General features: G+C 37.0%; 1 protein-coding gene across 1 annotated transcript in view; it reads right to left on the reverse strand.

Moving 5' to 3' along the window:
* Positions 1 to 1,486: 1,486 nt before the first annotated feature.
* LOC149575458 (plant cysteine oxidase 4-like) overlaps positions 1,487 to 13,290 on the reverse strand; it is a 31,854-nt gene continuing 20,050 nt past the window's right edge. Inside the window, exons 2-5 of the mRNA XM_089815204.1 lie at positions 2,816 to 2,994; positions 2,479 to 2,638; positions 2,138 to 2,350; positions 1,487 to 2,012 (exon numbers count right to left, since the gene is read on the reverse strand). Coding sequence (XP_089671330.1) covers positions 1,897 to 2,012; positions 2,138 to 2,350; positions 2,479 to 2,638; positions 2,816 to 2,994 — 668 coding nt within the window. The 3' untranslated portion in view covers positions 1,487 to 1,896. The remainder of the gene's footprint in view (positions 2,013 to 2,137; positions 2,351 to 2,478; positions 2,639 to 2,815; positions 2,995 to 13,290) is intronic.

Genomic DNA, 13,290 nt, shown 5'->3' on the forward strand with positions numbered 1-13,290 from the left:
TCATGCTTATGATTCCTGGTTGAGTATAGAAGAAATAAGGGTTTTATCTGCTTCATATTAGATTCAGTGTATGCTTTGACAACTGGTACCATATAAAGAATCTACAAGTCTACCCGCCTAAGTTTTGCAGAGCCTGAAGTAGAAGAAGGGTCATGCCTTATAGTTGGCCTGGTGTCTGAATGGATGTGTTGATAATGGGAGTTAGCTGCCCCTAGATGCATCTTGTTCTCATTAGGGTAATTGGAAATGGGTAACGTTTTCAAACACCAACAGTAGCAAGGTTGTTTTTCAATAACTTATGTTCCCTTTGATTAACTCGCTAAGAGCTGAAAATAATTGAAATTGGTGGCGCTAAGTATGCAAGTCTTTTACTCCTTTTATTGAATTGTATGTGAATGTGTCATTATTGGCATTAAATTTTGTAAAGCGTGCATCTCCTCAATTCAATGTCAAAGGGTAAGTGAGGCCAATCAGCCAAATTTATAAAGATGGGCGTTAGATAAATAACGCTATAAATGGGCAGGTCAGAAGAATTTTTAAGGGTGTATGTGTAAGATGGCTATGGTAAAGATGGTTGTAAAAATGCAAGTCCTGAGAGAACAAACACGAGACCGTATCATTTATCAGTGCACATATATGAAGACATTTCCTCAAAATAGACAACACTAAAGAAAAACACAGAACTATTAAAAAAACGGCGTGTATATGCAGATTTCAACATTATCAATCTAAAATTTAGTACCCAGGAAATCTGTTAATTAATTTAAGTATGAAATAACTGTATATCGTTGAGCTTAAACGTGTACTCCCATGTAATAATCATAAAAAATAGAGTCATTTGAGAACAGCTGCAACATGTAAATCATGGATGGGCCACAAAGTATGGATTAGAACATTAAAATAGCTTTCCCTTGAACACAAATGTGAAACGCTAAGATTTCAAAACTGTTGTAGGCATTTGATAAGATAGTGAGTTTTAGCAAATTATTATCAAGCGTCTGTATAGATATTATATACATAACATTCTTACAACAGAGGATAATGGTAAATGTCTGAAAAGGCAATGCCAAATGTCTAAGAACAATCCAAACTGCCATGGTAATATGGACTTGCATAGCTGCTTGTTACAAAGTGACATACAAATGAAATAGCGCCAAAGATGATTGACAGTAAATGTGAACTACCCCATTTGACAATTACTGTTTTCCCTGGTGTTCCTTGCTACTTTATGGAAAATAATACCAATATATATAATAAAGAGACTACCCATATCCACAACTATCTTGATACAAATACTGCAAGTAACTATTGAACATCTATCTTAGAATACTGGAGGAGAAAGCATATGATTCAATCACGGATTTAATGACACAAGAAGAGATCTAGTAACCCTAACATTTTCAGCCAGGCAACAATTTGTAGCCATTTGACCATCCAAATAACAAACACAAATTCAGCAAGAACTATCGCCAAAGCATTAACACGATTCCCAGCCAACTCTACCGTATAACATTTCCTTTCTTCTACTCCATATACAAAATGGAGACTTTATGTAAATCTTGTAAGCATAGCACAATCTGAGCGCATGCTTTGCAAGAATTTCTCATTACAATTATGAACAAGTGAAAATTGTTTCATATCTACAGAAATGCATATCATTAAAATACAACTTTGTTGTACACTTAGAAGAAACTCTAATCAGGATTCAACTTACAGCTTAATAGAATGTCTCATGCCTACATGATCAGTTCCTACAGTGACACCTTTAGGAGTTGTAAGTAAACCATTTTTTGTCATTGACGTCAAGACCATCCAAATGGAAATGACAAGCTTGAAACTGTATGCTCAAGAATGGATTCTTCCATTTAAGGCATCAACAATATACATTCATTGTCATCAAAGCTCAATTCTTGGGCCCATGTACTGTCCCCCTTTAACAAAAAAGTCATCTGGCCTTTCTATCTCCTCTAACCACACATAATTTTGTTCATCCTCGCATGTACTCCCATTCTCTGGAAAGGAACAAACATAGAAGAACTGTTTCAATAAAACAGCCATGGAACGTACCTGAGCGAAATTTCAGCATTTTAAAGAAAATATTTAACATTCAACAAATCCAAAAAGGGTTTGAAAGTACCAGGAAGTCCTGGGGGTCTTGAACATGGATAATCGCGATAATATGTGCAATGCCTTCCATCCTTCTCAGAATAAGGAGGAGCAAGAACATCAAGTACAGCACAAGACGTCACTGCCGTGAATGAATGTATATTACCTCCAGTTCTCGGACATAGTAAAGAAGGTTCACAGGGAGACGAATAAACTGTATTAACCTTTTTTCTGGCTAATATGGCTGCAATCAATGGGGAAACAATATCGGTACATGTCCTAGAAAGAAAAGAAACATCTATATAGCAAAAGAAACTTACTAAAATTAGATAAACATTCAGAGAGAGAAACAAATGGGCAAAAGTGCTCTACATTGTGGAGGACCAGAAATGTGTCGAATATCCTGAGGCAATTCAATACAATCATAAGATCTTATATGCATCGACCCATAAAGAATCTTGCTTAAGACAGTCATTCCTGGATGATTGTGAAGAGGAAGCACACCCGATGTTGGAAGACAAAATATACCAATCTGCAGAAGTAACAACATTTGCGAAACTGGCCACTTCAGTACTTAACAAACTGAATCACTGGTTTGCATCCTTTTCACAATATCAGATTCAAATAATGATGATTAAAGCTTCAAGGAAAGAAGCACAAGCTAAGAATGGTTTAACTTTAGAGCAATGCTGTGCAATTACTTACGTACCGAAAAACTATCACATTCATAAACATGCAAGTATGTGATAGGTGGTGCAAATTCAGCTCCTTTGTTGACAGGGCGTCGGCCTTTGCCCTTTCGCATAGTTGGGCGCCCAGCAGGTGTACTGCTGACATCCTGTACCGATGAAACTTCTTTGAGTCCCAGATCAGAAGGTTTAATTGTATCTGACCACACAATGACATAATTCAAGCATCAAATCACCTGTCTTCGTTAACATAGAAACTCATCACACTATACAAGATACAATTACATCAAGAATCTTTTACGATAATTGAGTCATAATAACCCCCTGAAAAGCTAAGGTTAAACAGCTACTGTCTGCCATCAGTTTCATAAAGATTTGCAAGTACCTTGTCAAGGTGTTAATGCCCATACATATTTTTATTTTGCCTCAAAATGTGATAAGGATTATACCAAGAGTGCAACCATGTGATAAAGATGTTGTGTTGTAACAAAAGAATCCCAGGTTCAATTCCCCCAGGAACAGATGAGGAAGCTCGTGCTGAGTGCATCAATAGTTGAAGTGCATGTTATATGTGGCCAGGGACCTGGCCTCTGTTCCCATCCCATGTATTGAGGGCTCCTTGACTCTCGACCAAAAAAAGAAAAATGCAATACAAATCGGTACAACAATACAATCAGAATAACAAGAAAAGCCATCACAAACATCAACAATAGAAAAAATCATGCTAAACAGATTCTGCACTTGTATCTAATTTCTACAGGAATGAAACAGAAACTAAAACCTATCAAAACAAATTTATCTATCACATGCAAGAATCTACTAACAAATACTACAGAAAATAATAAACAAAACTCAATGATTGACTGTCAACCCCTTATCACTGGTTCTCAGTCATTCTTAACATTAAATTTCCTACAGAAGAAAAAAACTTCCTCTCAATAATTTGAAACTCTACCCTTCCAAATTATAGATCTCAGAAAGGCATACATAAGAACTCTCAAAATCAAACTGTTGTCCCAAACCAGTACTGAGAGGATGGGTGAATCAGTTTGACCCTTAAGACTGGCTAGATCTAAAACTACTTCAAATAACTTGCATACCAGTTCATTCAACAGAAAGGTAATGACAAAAACAACTAAATAAAACCATGCTAGCATACATCAATAACACAACGATTTGTGTACATGGAAACCATCGGTGAGAGGATGAAAACTATGGTGTGAGTAATATACCCACTAGCCTTTTATTGCAGATAAAAAGGTTGCCCTGATAAGAGCTACAGTTGATCCTTCTGAGAACTCATTCTGTCAAGAATGCTAGTAACCTATTAAGATTACAATCAGCCTGTTAAAGCTACTTTGCTAGAGAGTTTACAACACTCCTCAGAGTTACCTTGTTAGAGGATTTACAAATGCTTACATACAAGTATGCCCGGTTAAGGGTTACACATAGGTGCAATGGTTAGAAAGCACAACTAAATGGATGATCTAGAAAATGGCTTGTTCAATGCTTGAAAGTCCTCTAACCTCTTTCTTCTGCTTTGGCTTGCCATGTGATCAGCTTTGTATCACCTTTCACCTTCATCTGTTCCTTGTTGTCTTTGAGAAACATGTCTGCTTCATTGGGCTCCTCTCTCCTCTGTAACTTCTCTTCAGCACTTACTCACTTCAACAACAACATACAATCTACAACATCCTAAGTGTACATTTCCTTTTTACACTACATCCTCTGGGTGCCAAAACCTTATTTCAAAATCCCACTCAATCAGCAAATCAATATTTCACTTGGTTATACAGGTTAGTCACATTACACCCATGACTACCTACTTGTAGGAACCTAGACTAGTAGGCCTGCCAGTCTACCTAGAGTCCTTCCTCACATAGTTGTCAACCTTTTCTTCTGCGAAAACTCTGACCTGGATACCTATCACATCACATTCTATTGCTGTCCTTTTGTCATGTCACATCAATAGTGACTCGGCACTTTTGCATTCTGCCTGAGACTACACACCGTTTCTTTGTGCCGATGTGGATGGACTTCATATCTATTCTTGTCTGGACCGGTGTGACCAGTGCCTTGCTTTGGTCTTCTTACTTCATGCCTTCCACTTGCCCTTGCTACCGGTTGCCAATCAATGACAACACTTAATGTGTGATGCAAAGTTGTAAGCATCACCTGTCTCTGGTCATCATGCCAATTGTCTGAATGGTCCAACAAACCCATACTTCAAACTAGAGATCTACATCATCTGAATTAAGGGTTGATGTGGTGCACTTCAAGAGGCAGCTTATCTTGGAATAACTTAGTTAAACAAGAACACAACTAACTGAAAATATGACTTCAAATTGACACTCAAACTAGGACCCAGAGATAACTTATTTTCATTTATCTATCAAAGAATGCCTCTCAACTTGGATTGGCCATAACATATTAACAGCAGCTGCCTCCTGACCATACTGTTGTTGAAGACTTACCATATAGGTATTGTTTCACTCCCTCTTACCAAGGAAAGAACTCTTCATCACACTAAGCTATTCTATGAATGTCTCAAATTTTCGTTTTGGAAAAGGCTTAGTCAAGAAATCAGCATCTTGTTCATTTACCGGAATGTACTGCAGAGCCACAGCTCCCTTCTCAGCCATGAACTGGTATCTGATCTCAATATCTTGGATCAATCATGAAATGCTGAATTTCCAATAGTTTGATACAATTCTGATTGTCAAAATCAATCACAACAATGTCCAAAGTCTGATTTGTCAGGTCTGCTGGTGACTTGCAGAGTCAGATAGCTCCACAATTAGCAGAGCTGATGATATTCTAATGATGTTGAACTGAGCCCTACAAAAGTCTATTTCCTGCTGTACCAGGAAACAATACTTAACCTAAACTGAAGCAACACACTGAAGTGCTCCACAAGCAATAACTGCCATATCAGAATTTAAAAAATCATATGGCACCAAGACTTCATAATCAACATATTTTAGCTTGAAATGCACCACGCCTTTCAAGTATTGAAGGATGTGTTTTGCAGCAACCCAATGAGCCTACCAGGGCTAAACAGTATACTGATTGATTCAAGGTGTTGACTGCAAAGGAAATGGCAAGCTTGGTATTTACCAAGTACAAGAGAACCTATCAGTTGTCTATGAAATGGTTGATCCATTAAATTTGAATCAGAATCAACAAATGTCTGTAGATATGTTACCATATAAGCCATAGAAGAAGCCATGGGCTTCCAATCCATCATCTGAAATCCCTTCAGAATCTCAACTACATACTTTCCTTGTCCATGGAAAATTTCATCTAGATTTTGCCATACTTTGAGAACCAACAAATAATGCACGCGCCAATGTCTTTCTTATCAAATCCTTTGACCAACTATTGCACCATTCTATGAGTTTCTTTGAGTTTTTCTTCTAAGAATTAAACCATCTACACACAAGACTAAAATAAGCAGTTTAGTATTCAATCAAATTCTAAAAATTAGAATCCGTGTCGATCCTACAGAAACCCAAACCCAAACCTGAAAAAATTTCATCAATCCTTGAGTATCATGCACAAGAAGCCTAATTCAGACCATAAAAGGCCTCCAAACTACAAGGGTCTCATGCTCATGCACTCAAAAGCCTCATGGCTGATTTATGTACACCTCCTCAATCAACCTATTAAAAAATATCGTCTTCCCTAAAGTTGATATAATTGCCAATCAAAGACTCATGCTACAAACATAATGAACATGATGGAGGTATATCTAGCAACTGGAGCAAAAGTCTCCTCAGTCAACTCCAATCTTTCTAGGAAAACCATCTAACCACAAGCCAAACTTTGAATGTTTTTATACTGGCATCTGTTATATGTTTGATCTTGGTATATCTAAACCTGCTCACTTCTTAAAATGAGAAGACTCTACATTGATGATGGAAGACAATAGTCCCAGATAATTGGGAAATTTCTTAGGAGGATGACTTACATTAGTTGAATTTCATAGGCATTCAAACTTGCTCTTACATCTCCAGTAGTGTCCAGGTGAACCATATACACTTCCTGCCTAATTTATATAGAGAAGGGCCACCCCTTTTAACCTATTTATGTTTGATCTTGTTATATCCAAACTTGCTCACTCCTTAAAATGAGAAAACTCTACATTGATGATGGATGACAATAGTCCCACATAATTGGGGAATTTCTTAGGAGGATGACTTACTTTAGCTGAGTTTTATAGGCATTCAAACTTGCTCTTGTACCCCCAGTAGTGTCTAGGTGAACCATATAGACTTCCTGTCTAATTTATATAGAGAAGGGGCACCCCTTTCACCTGTGGAAGCTTGCTGTTCTAAATCTGCTTTAACTTATTTTTCTTATTTCTGCAGATCGACTTTTCACTAGCATGCTCTTCAACATCCTTGCTCAATGCTAGAGGTTCATTAGACTTGGAAGACCGTGCATCCTCATCAAAATTGGCATCTCTACCCACTACTACCTTCAGGCTTCCTCTACGATTAATGTGGATTCTATTAGCTTTTGAGACACCCTTGAAACTTAGTCCTTTTCACATCAAAGATATAAAGGTAAACAGGAGAACAGGAGAACCCAAAACATGAGGTTTTCCATCTATAAATGTGTCCTTCGGTGTCTTGTCACACTTTTGAGGACACCTGTTAAAAACAGACAGCTACAAGATATGTTTCTACCCAAAGACACACTAGTGGATCTAAATCATGGGTTATACAGTTGGTTGCCCCTATGATGGACGGTTATTAGCAGGGCGCTGTTAGTTTCCCTGAAAAGAAGTGTCAAACTCCTTGTAGGCATACTCTCCTCCAATGTAAAACCTTGGTACCTGAATCTTCTTTCTTGTTTGATTTTCTACAAGAGCTTTGAACTCTAGCAACTTTCCAAAGACCGCGTCTTTAGTTTTCATGAAGTAAACCTAGGACTTAATTGAATTCTTAACAAAAGATATGTAGTAAATGTTCCCTAATAGGGAAGCTGGAGACATGAGTGCACATTCATTTGACTGGATTAGATCAAGAATCTCTCTTGATATATGTATTTGGACTCGGACTTGTAATGCCAAATGTTGCTCAAGTCCCAAATCCTTTCTGCAATTGCCCCATTTAGTCCATCACGTAGATCTGATTTGAGGAATCTTTGTAGTATGTAGGTATCCCCAGTTGTCAGTGTCCTCTTCATCCCCCCATGTGCCCAGAAATTGGTTGGATGTTGCAAAAATCCAAGAAAGTTTTAGGAATTATATGTTTTTCGGTCTCTTCTCTACATATGGGTAGGGTTGTGAAACTTTAGGGATTCCCTTAACCATGTACCTTTTTCAATATGACCCATGAAACCTCTGATATTTGCTTTAAAGCCCTTCTGGCACTGAAGTTTCAACTTTCAGCCACTCTTTTCCCTGAGTAACCATTTCTTCTCATCTCCAATCCCTGAACCCAAAAACTCTAAAAATCTCACCCTTCATGACTAAACTTAAAACTGGAAAAATCATCCAAGTCCTTACCTTGCATACTTCACTTGCTTCACAAGAAAAATTGGCTAAGGAAAGGAAAAGTTTTCAAGTTTAAGTTAGAGTTTTCCATCCTGACATCCCTTTCACTTGTTCTCTGCTCTTTCCTTTATCTTTGTCAAAGTTATGGAGTTTCCATTACACTCCTAAACTTTTCTTGATCCCCCTGATCTCTGTAACCTTGGCTTGTAGACCTTTGCAATTAATATTTTTCAGAGTCAAAGTTTTGGCATTCCCCTTACCTAGGTAGTTATTATGAGGTATCTTCAAACCCTGATCCCCAACACACTTCATTGTGTTATCCCTTCAATATCATGAGTTAAGATATGTTCGTATTTACGTACCTAGCATCCTAAAGCTCGGACCCCCCACCCCATGAAGCAACCATGCCGATTCAATCCATTTTGGGAGCAGCCATGTCTTTGAAATCAAGAGATCAATCCTGCAAGTGATATTTGTAATGAAATATCTCCAATACAGTTTGTACAACTAGGGTTTCTTCTTTACCACATTTGTTGACATGAGTGTAATATGGATACTGATGAATGTAACATTCTAATGCATTAACTCTACAATGGTCTCTTTCATATGGTGCATGGATTTGTGCAGTTCTATAATGGATTATTTTTTATTGAGCATGTTTTGGTCTTAGTATCATAATTTTTGGTGTATGTAAATGCATTATTCATTGGCCCTAGTCGTTTCAGCTTGTTTTTCCTTTGATAGACTAACTGTGTTGCCCAATGGATAGTCACCCAATCTTGGAAATATTTTACCAATCATACTCTCAAAAATGAACAAATCATTCATCAATGGTCTAGGATTAGGAGTAAAGTCATGTGGTCCATGATTCAGCAAGTAAAGACAAGGAAATATCTTTTGTGAGCATTATCGATTCATCCATTTGAATGTATCATGGCTTTGTACTCTCATCTTGCATTTTATGCAATGATGTTTTTATCAGCTATATAAGAGATCACTGCAATTTGTTTATTATATGTTTATTGTTCAACTACAACAATAACCTGATTGAAGGTCGCCTCTAGGAATATCCTTGTTGGTTTAGCTAAGACAAAGTGCAAGTGAATTTTCCCACTCTATCAATTGGCCATTGACCCTCCTCAATTTGATGAACCCTTATTTTGGCTTCTTGACAACAAACCCCTGGCCCTAAAGGTATCAACTTCTAGGACTTTGGAGCAGCAAGTTTGGAATCCAACACTATACTCGCTACTAAAAAGTAGCTTTCATGTGCTTGCTGAGTGGATAGTCCTAGCACTCTTTTCTTCTCAACCTTGACCTCAAGCAGTCTTTCAGCATGTCCTTCAAGATTGGTAATACTCCATTGTGCAAGTGACCTAGTCCTTTGGCACCTAGTCCTTTGTGCCAAAGATCAAACAATTTGTCACTCTCTTCTCCTACACCTCTAGCAGGATGTCCTTGCAACCTGTATAGACCACCTTCTCAAACGCCTTTGGCCCATAATAAACTAGCTTCTAACCATCTCCTCTAGATGAGAACTTATTGATCATCAAACTCAGCCATGCATACAATATTTGTCAATATTGAAACTGAAAGAAGAATTTTAGCTAAGCCAAGTGCATGCAAAACACCAACAAGCTCAAGGATGTCACTTACTACATCTAGAATGAGATGGATCCCACTCTTACTAATTAATATGCGGCATCATCACCAAGTTCTACTTGCATGCTTTCCTCCCACTTTTGAAGTTTGTTGAAGACCTCATGTTAGAGATCGTATGTTGGGAGGCTACACTGTCCACATACCAATCAACACCAAACATGATGTTAGATGACACTGTAGAGATGTCTGTCCCATCTTAAATGAAAGCTCATCTACTCCAACTGATGCTTCTGCAGTCCCTGCAACTGTCGCTGCTTGCCCTTTCCCTTTTACCCGAAACATTGAAAAGCAAAATGACCAAAATTTTGACACTCCAGGCACTTGATCATGGAATTCTTGAATGTTCTTTAAAGATAAGAACTCCAATTCGTTAAGCTCTATCCTCTTTTATGGAAGTCTTTTTAGTAGGAAACAGGCATGCCATGTTTATGCTCTCTTACAGCACTGTTTGTGTTCGAAATAAAATAAATGAGATATTCCAGTTGGGCAAATCATGCTGTAGTTGTGAAAATTACAAACCCTGCACTGGTCCATTACATTTTGGATTCACTACGACTGGTTTTGTCTTAATGCAATGTCTAGCATACAAGTGGCACAGCTCAGTGTATAAGTTGGCAAAGAACCTACACCTAAACTGATTCCACCCAAATGCATCCCCAGGGATGCTTCAATCTTTAATTAATGTGTTCACTATACCAGGTCAGATCCACACAGGCAGAATCAAGTCAGTTCAGTTCTGAGTATATTAAAAAAAATTGACCCCAGAACTTGCAAATTCAAATTTAAATCTTGGGCCTGAACAAACTCCCTCCAACTATAGCCATTATGCACCAACTTGAGCACAAGACATGTTACTGTGTGCTTGTTTTCTTCCTATTTGCAATTATAATTCTTATTTTGTATAGGGTTTATAAAACTAATGCATTCAATTTGATTATACTAGAATGCAATAATATTTTTAAGTTCATGGCATACATTCTCCTTCACTTCCTCACTCTCAGCCCGTATACAATCCGGGTGGTTTTAATATTACAATAAATATGTCCTCCCTCTTTTTTCCTGCATTATTTGCATCCCTGATATTATTCCAGAACATTGACAACATTTCTAAGTGTCAATATATTCCCAAGAAAGATATCTGCTTCTATGCTCCACATAACAGTATAATTTTTTGGGTTTTTTGCATCGTGTTTGGTTGATAAATTTGACATAATGAATGAAGATGTTACAAGTGTATCATGAGTTGTTATTTGATCAAGTGACAATTTGGATATGCCAACTTGGTTGTTGGATGAGCCTGACAAATTTCAATATCATATGATGGTCACACACCCTTGATGAGTTGTATGAAATCATGTATTGAATGGCAATGCAAACATGCAACCTTAGTGGGGTGCATGGCCTTATCCAAAAAACAAGTTGGCATATCTGAATAGTCACTTAATGACTAACAGCTCACGATATACTTGTAACATCTTCATTGATTATGTCAAATTTATCAACCAAACATGATGCAAAAAACCTTTAAAATAAACAAACCATTACACAATAACTATTCTCTTATTACAATAGATAAGCCCACCAAATTGAAATATACCTGTCACATCCTACCATTCCATCTCCTTACCCACATTTGCATTACAATAACAGAAAAAAGTACAATTCAAAACCTCAAACAAACAAAAAAATAATGCTATATTATAGGCAGACCAGATCCTTACCATAACAAGAGTGTAGAAACAAAGCTTGATACAACAGTGGACCTTTTCATTCAAGCATATTGACCCAAAAAAATAGAACAGAACGACTTTTGTATTACATGTCAATAACCAATTTGAAAGTCAACATTATGACAAGACTCAATAATGTCCCACAGGTTGATTTTATGTATTTAGGGTGGGGAGAATTCTGTGATGGTGAGCTTATTTGCTCTGGCTTCGCTTCGGTTCCCATGGACTGGAACTAAACATAAGTCTTTTTGAGAGTAAGGTATATGGGTCGATAGGTTGCTTTCATTCAACCATGTCTGCATTATTTCACCCTGCCACATATTCAGTTCAGACTAATTTTGTTCTCAGATAAAGAAAGATCCAATCTGTGCAGACAACTAAATTGTGGTCTCCTTTATTTAGGTTAGGATATTTCTGTTACTTATGTTTTATGATCCAAGACTGCACTCTTTTTCATATCAAAATGGTGGTAGGGATATAAAGCCATGCGGCTGGCAAACAGTTCCGTAGCCAAAGGTGTATACACACACATATATTCACTACCAGTTTCAATAATGTTTTATTTCTGGAACTCTCAGTGTGGTTTCCTGGACTCACTGACCAGTCCAACTGGTTTAGTTTCATGTTCCTTTGCCTTAAATATCAATACTAGCTGTTATTTTCATTTTGATTTAATGGATATCAAAGGTTGGAGAATATATATTCAGGCATATGTATATATGTATATGTATATGTATATATATATAGATAATGGTTTCAGTTTAATATTAGCTTCAATTGTTGTGATTTTTCCTTTTGAGTAAATTTATCTGTGATGTTCCTTTGCCTTAAATATCAATACTTTTGTTATTCTCATGTCGACTGCATAGATATCAATGGTTGGAAAATATTTATCCAGGCATATTTATATATGTGTACACACACACATATACATATATTTATTTAGATCATGGTTTCAGTTTTATCATTAGCTTCAATTGTTGTGATTTCCCTTTTGAGAGTAAATGTTTAACTCTGTGATGATTTCTGGCTCTCTGATTGATCGTTATTGCCCTCATTAATTATGTTCAAAATATTGGGTCTCCTTTTGGAAGCTAAGCTGCTGTATATGCTTGTATTGAATGAATTATATGTGGACTCAGTATGAGGAAGAGGCTCTGTCGGTTATATCTCTGAGTCAAATTGTAAGGACAAACAGAGGTTAATCCAGACCCTATTACTTACTCAAATATGTATATTCACATGCACCTCCTTTGCTATGTTAGATTTCTTTGAAGATGATTTAGAATCTTACTGTCGAGGGATAGTTCTTTTTTATATTGGATGACTACTTCTGAAGCCAAGAAAGGAAGTGCGAATTTGTTTACAAGTACTTAAAGGATAGGGATGGTTACAAGTAATATCACACACATGAAGCTTCAGAAGCAAAAATATTCACTGATTAAACTCAGAGGAATTTGTAATGCTGTTTGTAGATGTAAACTTCATAATGCCCAAAATGTTGGGTTTGATGGCATAGGCCATTATGTAATGATAGAAGGAACTGCTCCTGCGTAGGCTATTGTCAGGATTTAAATTGTAATTTATCTAAGAATTTTCT

This window comes from Cupressus sempervirens, chromosome 2 (genome assembly GCF_028749045.1).
Source record: "Cupressus sempervirens isolate cs-2001-9-10 chromosome 2, ASM2874904v1, whole genome shotgun sequence".
NCBI lineage: Eukaryota > Viridiplantae > Streptophyta > Pinopsida > Cupressales > Cupressaceae > Cupressus > Cupressus sempervirens.